Source organism: Eleginops maclovinus, chromosome 3 (assembly GCF_036324505.1).
Source record: "Eleginops maclovinus isolate JMC-PN-2008 ecotype Puerto Natales chromosome 3, JC_Emac_rtc_rv5, whole genome shotgun sequence".
Lineage (NCBI taxonomy): Eukaryota > Metazoa > Chordata > Actinopteri > Perciformes > Eleginopidae > Eleginops > Eleginops maclovinus.
Genome location: NC_086351.1, coordinates 12162549 through 12172240, shown reverse-complemented (window position 1 = coordinate 12172240; position 9692 = coordinate 12162549). Strand labels below are relative to the sequence as shown.

At 41.2% G+C, this 9692-nt stretch overlaps 1 protein-coding gene across 2 annotated transcripts; it reads right to left on the bottom strand.

Moving 5' to 3' along the window:
• Nucleotides 1–713: 713 nt before the first annotated feature.
• On the bottom strand, nt 714–6686 carry tbrg4 (transforming growth factor beta regulator 4). Of its 2 annotated transcripts, none has more exons than XM_063878231.1 (11): nt 6554–6686; nt 5834–6255; nt 5393–5713; nt 4905–5079; nt 4245–4402; nt 4034–4144; nt 3798–3942; nt 2397–2639; nt 2100–2211; nt 1848–1962; nt 714–1267 (listed from the first exon to the last, which is right to left on the bottom strand). In XM_063878231.1, the coding sequence occupies exons 2-11, from the start codon at nt 6248–6250 to the stop codon at nt 1166–1168; spliced, it is 1899 nt and encodes a 632-aa protein (XP_063734301.1). In that variant the 5' UTR covers nt 6251–6255; nt 6554–6686; the 3' UTR covers nt 714–1165. The 2 variants fall into 2 exon arrangements, with proteins under 2 accessions (XP_063734301.1, XP_063734302.1); XM_063878232.1 differs by having other exon boundaries at nt 1158–1267; nt 1783–1962.
• Nucleotides 6687–9692: the final 3006 nt, after the last annotated feature.

Here is a 9692-nt window from a genome sequence, read left to right as displayed (position 1 = left end):
CTTAGCATTTTGTCATCAGTCCATCAATTGATCCATGAATCCCCAATTATCAGGAAGGAGGTACAATGGTCCCCAGATCATGGGATGATTTATCAGCACTTCATTTTCACGTTTGTTGTTTCCTGTTACCTGTTGTTGCTGCTCTGGCTTTGTTTCATCTGTTGGCTCCTTTTCCCTGGCCTGATCTTCCTCCCTCTGCCATTCAACAGCCTGTAATGTCAGTGTGCTGCCTATGTTGTTGTGTAAGCAGTTTCAGGGGTCAGCAAAATGTTTATCCAAAAAGTGTACCACGATGTCACTTCAAAATAAAGCTGCTGCTCCTAAACACATGTCAACATTTATGCACAAAAGGTTTCATTGAGATTAAATGTATCAAGTGTACACAAGACTTGAAGAAAAATAGACATGAAATTCAAAATGATCCACCTCCTAAACATGCTGTATTTAGTGATCCTAACACACTTTGAGGCAAAATACTGTATACGGTAAGAATAACCTAGTGGCACAATATTGCCAATATTACTGATGCAGTCCAAACTCCAGCAAATCAGAGATGTGCCACTAGCTGCAACATGTGAAATTAAGCACATCAGATCTGAATGTCACACCAAATACAACACACTTCAGCAGGCCACTGAATGTAGCATGCAGCAACATCCTGAATCTAAACCCTACAAGGCATGTATGTGAGGATTAAAAGACAAAACATGGCCTCATAATAAAACTATTTATTATTCAACACACATTCAAAGAGATACTTAAGTTGTACACTGGATCCAGATGCTTAAATAACTCCATTTTTTGGCCAACATTCTACAAATGGCCTGGGAGCTTCTGTTTCGATGTGACCTGCAGAGGCAAATACTTTTTTTTCGTTGATCATTGCATTCCTACAGAAGACTCGCTGTTGTTTTATTTCTGTCTCTCTCTCTGGCTCCTAAATTCTTGCTTATCATCACCATGGAAACAGGGAAAGCCCCACAAGTTTCCAAGGGAACCAGAGTGAAAATATGATTTTTGTTTTCTGAAAAAAGATGAGAGCCTTTCTGCAATACGGCTCCATTCCAAGTGTGGACGTGGGTACATATTATTATCCGTGGTCCCATTTGATTGGGGAAGCTCTTATATAGCTGAGTCTGCAAATTAGCTGAAATGATTGATGGGTTCACTTGGCCATTTCCTCAGCTACAGCCTTCCCAATTTTATCCTTAAGGTATGCCACCTTCTGCCGTTCCGTCTTCAGCTCCAGCCAATCATAATATGGCACCTGAAAGAGGGCAAAGAATATTTATTTAACAGCTATTGAGCAACTACCTTCAGATTATCTTTACTAGTACTTTGAGTGCTTAAGAGAACCCACGTGTAAAATGAATCTTATAGTCATACATTAATACACACATTTAAGACAGAGAAACAGTGCTACTTATTTGGTCTCAGGTAGACATAGTTGCCCTGATAACAGATCGTGCAGCACTGCCAACATAGGAGGCAGGTGAAGATACTATTGGCTAAGGAGAGTGTGCTAGATGAGAGAGAGCGCTTGGATTGGCCTAGATGAGACAGAGCTGCGGCAGGAGCTCTATTTATACAAAAGACTGCAGCGTAACCCACCTGACTCTCAGTTCTACTAAAGCTTTGGGTCCATTGTTTGCATAGCCTTAGACTGTCAGATTTAGAAGTGGCAGTACTGCTTCTCAGTTTTTATTCATTGGAACAATATTCAATAACCCAACACACCAGAAATGTTATTTTGGAATTATGGAGTGTGTTATCTCAGCACACCCTATATGAATGGTTTGAAGAGAGTTACTTGAACAAGATTTGAATCAAACACTGCCACTCCCCACCTCCACAGTGTTAAAGCCAGCCAACTGAAGATGCCGCTTCATCATGGAAAAACGTCCTAGGAGGTCTTTACTCTTTGAGCCAAAGTTTGGAAATTCCCAAGCCAAGAAAGCAAGCCTAAAAAACAGTGAAACACAGAGCGAAAATAACATTAGACCGCTAAGGCAAATAAAAGCAGATGCAACACTTAAGTTAAAAAGGCAAAAATAAATCTATAACAACGAAAGCCCACAGGATTCTCCTCTATAACTAACCTGTGTGCCCCTTCAGATAAAGCCTCATCTCCTCCTCCACTGGGAAGGTGAGAGGATTTCAGCATTGTCAAGTCAATTGGTTTGTTGTCACAATCCACTACCAGTTCACCATCTAGGGAGAGAAGGGCATGTCAGATGTAAAGAAAGTCACTGATTCAATGACATAAAAGATCAATCCTTCACCTTTACTGACGGAGCAATAAAAGTTACTTTCAGTGTAAAACTAAGCTGATAAAAAAGGGACTGACGGCACAACATGCGTCTATACAATTGTCTTTAATTATGTGCTACCCTTACCAATAGTCCATCCATAAATAGTGTTGACCCCAGTGCGAAGGGCCTCTGTTTTCCCACCCACTAAACTCTGTAAAGTCTCTCTTAGACTCCTCTGCAGAGGTGAGGGGGGGGAGCTCCTTTCCGGGACAGGCAGGGCCGTCAGGAAGGGCAGCGTATCTGAGGAACCCGGATGCTCCAATTGGAGGGTAGTTGCAATGTGGAGCAGTTTCAGCTTATAGTTCTCCAATCGAGCTGGGCTGCCCTCTAAAGACAGAAAGGAAAACAGAAATAGAATGGTTGCTGCCCGCTCAATGACATCAGTGCTTTTTAAAAACACTTTAGGCATGTTTTATTAATCCATGCAATTCCGCCATTCTGTGATACAATGGGATTAATGTGTCTGTCTGTCCAACCCTAGATTTAACAGTTATGCACTGCCATCTGCTGAACCAGAATGGTATTCAGCCCACAGAAGACAAAACATAATTTCAGTCGGGCAAAACACAAGTTCACAAGTAAAATTATTAGGGATGCACCGATACATTGGCCGATGTTCGCCCTATTTACTGCCATCGGCAAATAAGGGGATATTCACCGATGGCAGTCGCCGATGCTTTTGTTATTTTTCCCTGCGTTCCGTCATAACATCTGCTGCACCCTTAGTCTCTTTATATAAAAATAAAAAAAACATTAACTAAAGAAAACAACACAACATGTTGGCAGTTTGGGACTATTACACTGTTTCACCCAGAGATCCGCGATTTACTTATGTATATTAACTACATTATTCCAGAGTTTACAGTAACTTTGGATAATAACACGCTCTCTTTTCAGCTCTCCCTGTCTCCGTTTCCTGACAGCCCATCCACCTCATGCAGCTCGCTGATCTAGTAATGAGTGATCCGACAGTAAAGAGTAAATATATTTATGACTAGTTTAGGTAGATTCAGAGGTATATAAAAAAGCTAAGTGTGATAAGTCTAATTGCTCCGCTCACCGGTCCCCTCACAGCGGGCAGAGCTGCAGGTGTTCCGGGGAAGCTGCGTACTTTATAAACAGTGTACTATGATGTTATAACAACAAAGTTGCTCAGCTTTTGAAACTGAAACCATTTTGAGAGACTTTTGGGGGGTTTTTCCTGGCAGAGAGTGGAATAACAACAGTGGAAATACATTTAAACATCGGCATCGGGACCAGCCAAATTGTTATTTTTAACATCGGCCAAGAAGTTTGGCATCGGTGCATCCCTAAAAAATATTTCTATGGTTCTAAACAAAATATCCCAACTTGTTGGCATTTGTACCAGGTGCCTAAACATCTTTCGCAGCCTCTCTTAGTTCAGAGAAGCAGGTGATTTAAACTGCTGACAGCATGCATGTTGAAATACATCCAAGAAAGAACGTCCAAAGCTGTGTGTTTTACCTGATAGTCTGGCAACATGATTCTGTTGTGTGAGGGGGATGATGTACTGGGGCTTGGCCTGCTGCAGCACACACAGAGCCCAAACCACATCTGTGTGCATGAAGGGCTCCAGGCCTGAGAGAGCGCCCTCCAGCGCAGAGTGAACCTTAACAAGTAATCACATACAAATCACTTTTAAGGAAAGAAGTGGAAGTGACAATAGGCAGTCAACAGATAGCTTTTCTTATGATGAGTACCTTGCTGTAGAACTCTTCTCCTCTGCTTGGCTGGAAGCTCACTCGGGCAAAAGTCATGAGCAGGTTACAGAGTTGAAGAGTAGTGTAGTTCGGATTGTTTGCTATGTAGTGCTGAGGAAAAAAAATACAGTGTTTAAGTGCGAGAGAAAAAAATAATCAAACATTTAAACTTTGATTCTCAATCGACTGAATTATTCTTAGGGCGACTCACGTCAGCAAAGGCCTCAAAGAGAGGGATGTTGAGCCATTTGAGAAAGCCCAGTGATTTAGCACAGCGTGTGACATCAGCAGAGCTGAGCTCCGGGACTCTGGGTAACAACTCTGAGGCCATTCGCTGAAACAACTGGGAATTGTGAAAATTCAACTTCCCTACAGAATGGCAAAGACAAAGTTTGTGTTAGCGTTATACAGCAACATACTGAGCAGACAGTGTTTTAATCTGTTCTGAAATGCACTAAAGCTGTACTCTTTGAGAATACTTGCCACCACGACAAGAATAGATAGTGGAATATTCAAGGGGGTCATTCAAGATGTGAATATGCTAGGAAATTGCCCTATTTCCACTCCACTCTCACTTTCAGTAACCTACGACAAAGGTTATTACCAACACATATAAGTGTGCTCTGATGTATTTGAATAAGCTTTCTATATTGCATGCCCTTTTTTATTTTTGTTAAAATGTATTAAAGGGAGCCTTATGTACAGTCTTACAGATTAAATATAACCTTTGGCTAACTCTGGCACCTTTTATACCATTTGTATTTATAAATGAGCAGTGCTCCTTCCTAAATAAGACAACAAAAAAAACTATTTCTATTTGCTTCATGCATGCCTCCATTGTTAATGGATATGTAACAAGCAATGTTATTACCGTATGCTAAAGCCATGTCCAGTATCAGTGGAGTGGTGAAATCTGATGATGGCTTCTGGAGAAGGTGGTAGGACAACGCTCTGAGCAGCGGGACAGATCTGCGGCTCTGAGCTGCCAAAGATAAGCAAACACTGCCGATCTCTTCAGCTGAGAAGCCCCCTGCCAGCTCCAAAGCCTGCAATACAGACGCAAATATTTCACTGTAGGATGCGTTCATTCTCAAACCTTTAAACTCAAAATTTGTTTTTTTTAATGCTTAAATGTCATACTTTATTATGCATAAGGATTATATGTGATTTCTCCTTTCAATATATGCCGTTACATTTCCCTTATCGAGGTAATATTTATTAAGGTTTTACAGACAGCAAGTCCTATTCACGATCCTAAACATGGTCAAGTCCCTGGTATGTTAGGTTAAGGCAAGGTTAACATGTTTAACTAGACATTACTGCTGTGTTAAATTGAGATTGATGTTTTGATGCAGATACCTTGTCTTCAAGTCGGTCTATCAAGGTGGGAGAGATGTGTTTTCCGCTGGATAACAGTGCAGTGACAGTTTTAGCATCTGCTATTTCAGTCCAGCGCAGTTCCAGCTGTTTTAATGCAGCATTCACTATTGCCACGTTCTGGGACCCTTTCCTGCCATTTCCCCATTCTGCGAGGAAGCTCAGTTGCTTGTATGTTAGCCTGCGTACTCGCCACAGGACCTCAGTCTGGACAGAGTTGAGCACTGAATCATTAGAGGGCAGACCAATAATCCAGAGAGCTCGCATGGCATATACTAGATTGCCATTCCATACGGCAGACACCTGGCAGAAAACAATGCACATAAATTAGTAATTTATCTTAAAAGTCAAGCACAAAGGCTTGAATATCAGTTACAAAACAGAATAACAGTGCCAGGCCAACTCTGTATTTATCTTCCTCACCTGCCGAGATAGAGTGTCCATCATATCCAGTAGCCTTGAATCTGTTAGTAATTCTGGTTTTTCTTCCTTAAAGTTGCCCCCCGTCCTCAGTGCCAAACGAGACCACCACACCAGGGCACCAGCTGCTTGATTACCATTCTTTCCATGTCTTTCCCAGGCCAGCAACACGTCCTCTGGTACTGCTGCCTTTTCTACCAACTGCTCAAGTTTCGTGCGTACAAAAGGGAGGGAGTCTTCCTTTGTAAGTGTCCTTCCCTCACACATTAACCTTTCTGTGACTCTGGGCCAGCCTTGAGACCTCTGCACTTCTGTAGGTCCAGCTACAGGTGGAGGGGGGCGGGCAGCAGCCGCAGCGGTAGTCTGGGAGGAGGCCCTGCAGAGCACACGGGCATATCTGCCCAAGATGCGGCTGGCCATTGAGTCTAAAAGACAAGAGCACAAAATAACTATGTTGCTAGAATGAAGTTAGCTTCATATCTTGGTTTGTTACGTTGACGCCATTGGTTTGCATTATAAACGTGAAGTTATGGAGCTGACAGTCCCATTTCTTTGGTCATGTAACACTAAATCCTGACCTTGTCGCGTAAAGGAAGAGACGCTCTGAAACACAGACAGCGTTTTGTACAGGGTCCCTTCATAACATTGAGCTTTAAGGTAAGGCAGAACACAGACAGGACTAAGTCATAGCACCGTCGGATATCATATTTACACAAAACGTACCTGAAGTTTAGAGTATCTTTTAACCAACGCTGTTCACATGGATCTGTCAGACGAAGGCAGTCGCGAAAAAATGACGTTGAGGGCTGGTATCACGTGACTCACGGACGCAGCTGCTATTGGGTAAAAACATCAGGCTCCTTCTCAGTGATGTGCAGAATCTTTTCAGTATCGATTTATTTGAGTTCACACATGTACATACATCGAGCTAACATATGTTGGCGTTTTGCATAACATAACGTTAGTTCACTGTTAGTACCTGGACTTTCAACCGGTAGTGCCTTCTTATAAAACGTAAGTGAATGCGCCAGGTAGCTGCACCGGTAGCAGGCAGCTGGTGTGAGCAGTATAGTGGTGAGCCACGGGTGAGAGAACTCGGGAATTTATGAGCATATGTTCAAAGACTTGTTCAAACAAATAATTTCTTTCATTTTTGCACGTCATTAATTCCGAAGGTTTCCTTGGAGAATGACAGCTTGAATCGTTAGGTCAAAATATGAAGATACTGTCAATTAACAATTATTTACACAATAAGTATACTCAAAAAATTGTCAACTAAAAACGTAGTAAGGTGTACAGTGAACTACATCACATATATATATATATTTTAGCAATGCAAGCCAATATGCGTTTTCTGACAACTCGAGTTCAACAATTTACATTGGCCTCTATCTTCAGCCGGATTGTAGACGAGTGGGGAACTTGCAGGGACCGTCTACAAAGTGCAACGCTGAAAAGAAATGCTATTAAAAAAAGTAATCACTTCAGACAGTGTAGTGCAAGCAAAATCACTCCGCACATTAATGGTCGTATGGTAAAATAAGCTTTGGGATCATTTTAGGGTGGGGTCCCTTTATTGTAGAACATATTCAATAACTTCCCTGTTTTTCAGTGTAGTGCTACAAAAATCACCTCATATGTGGTCATATGTCTGTTGTGCTATAACTTCAACTGAGAAAAAAGGTCAAATCAAAACAGCAGATTAACTTAGTTCCTTTTAAGGTCAAACTGTCGAATCACTGCATCAAACATTTGTTAAAATGCATCTCAGTACACATAATTTATCTTGAGATGTTTAATCAGAGCAATGACAATCAGCACTCTTTTTAGGTGAAGCTACCATTTGACACAATTGTGTTATGTGTTTGGTCCCTCTATCTGTGCACGTTTCTCACTCTTTTGTTGCTGCTTCTTCCCCTTTATACTCTCCAGCCTCACCTGTCCGCCCCTAATGTGTAATTAGAGCTGATAAAATAGTGTTGACATTACTTGTGTTACACAGCCACTGTCACTCTACAGTTTACAGTAGGCTACAGAAAGTTATTGACTTACTTAAACACAATTTATCGTACCTGGCTTTTGTTTACCCAGCATGCAACATGTTCTGGGCAGGAAAAGTTAAGGGACAGGGTGACCTTATCTTAATTTTTACTCTTTTTTTTCAATGCAGAATATCATGATACAGGATTTAAAACAATGCATTTCTTGATTGGAGTCCCCAGAGGAAGGATTTACCTTATTGTGTAGTATCACATTAGTTGGGTTTAAGTGTATGTGTGGGTTGATATTTCTAGTCGGAAGTATTACTGATTATATTTCATGAAAGAGTCAGTATCTGCTACTGTATCTGCAGCAGTGTGCCCTCTACAAGTGAAATGGTCCTTTGTCAGAGGTTCTTGATATATAGAGATCATGCTGGCTGACGCATATCTGATAATGACCCTCAAAAGCCCAGAACAGATCGGTATTGAGCTTGAATGTCAGTGAACAACTGTGTTCTTTATTTATAAAAAAATTCAGTAATTCAAAGTCCCCTGAGGTATATCTTGCAGCAATGTTTGTGAAGATGATGAAGAAGTCTCCAGAGACACCAGCTTCTATAAGGTTTATTACAACAGCATAGTATCATACACCAACACGGGCAACACGAGGTTCCCAGAGCCAATTGTGAAAGTCCCCCCGAACTCTCTTTGTGCATGCAATTTATAGGAGAAAATGTGTGTGCATGTCCAATGTGTGTGTGTGACCAAAGGAGGTGTAGGCCTACTATAAGAACGTGTACCCAAATAAGGAGAGATATATGTTCTCATCCTACATGTCTTGGGTGTACCCAAATAAGGTGAGATGTATGTTTGTCCAACATGTCTTTCTCTTACTCATCCATGGAGGCCCTCTAATGTATTCCAGAGGTTGTTATGCAACATCCTATGGCACCCCAGATGGGGCTTCCTAAACAACCTCTTCTCTGCACTCTCTATGACCTCCGAGAGTACCTAACTGTATATGAACCGATTTAACTAACTGTACATCTGAACAGATTTAATACACCACACCCCCATAAGAAAAACTCAGAATTGGATCACGGTCAAAATGTGGTGGACAGGAGTGTCTATTCATTAGAGATGGGGTGTCCAAACTACGGCCCTGGGGCCAAATGCGGCCCGCAGGCCATTTTGAATCGTCCCTCAGCAAATTCTAAAAGTATAATGGAATATGGCCCACAAATTAAATTTCTGCTTGTCTTATATTGTACTTCTCAGATATATATGTTAAATCTATTAATGAGCCCAACTTTCAAATAAATTCAGTCATTTAGAATTTAAAACATTTTCTAACAAATCTTAGTTGATAAAAAAAAATAATAATAACTTATTGCTATAACAAGCTTAGAATTGAACCTTCATATTTACTCTTATTATAAGCAATCTGAGGCTTCTGTTTTAAGGAATGAGCTGCCAACAAAATAAATGAAACCCTAAAGAGAGATGAGATGTAGGCTGTTTTTTTCTGAAAGTGTTTTCAAGTATTGCTCATTATTCACCTACATTTGATTTGTTTTGCTAACTTATAACTTAACTTTTGAGACAATATTCACCTCTATAAGTGGCCCAGCTCTCCGTATATTTTTCTGTGTGGCCCTCTGTGAAAAAAGTTTGGACACCCCTGCATTAGAGTAAACACATAGACAGTCACTGTGCCACTGAAACTGCAGGAGGAAAAAACAAAGCAGCGGACGTGCTGACACCATTAACTTGCCTCAGTGGTTGATGCTACCTGTTGTAGCACTGCTGATGTGCCCGGATTGTGACTGCTGAAGGTTATTTTCTCCCTGATGTCTTTTCCTTTTGAATGTAGCTATTTA

What these genes read in the sequence shown, in the direction of transcription:
- tbrg4 (XM_063878231.1), bottom strand. Translation starts at nt 6,250, where the DNA reads ATGGCCAGCCGCATCTTGGGCAGATATGCCCGTGTGCTCTGCAGGGCC. An exon ending in TATTTATGGATGGACTATTG is followed by an intron (nt 2,212 to 2,396) that starts GTAAGGGTAGCA and finishes TTCTCTCCCTAG; the next exon opens with ATGGTGAACTGGTAGTGGAT. An exon ending in TTATCTGAAGGGGCACACAG is followed by an intron (nt 1,963 to 2,099) that starts GTTAGTTATAGA and finishes ACTGTTTTTTAG; the next exon opens with GCTTGCTTTCTTGGCTTGGG.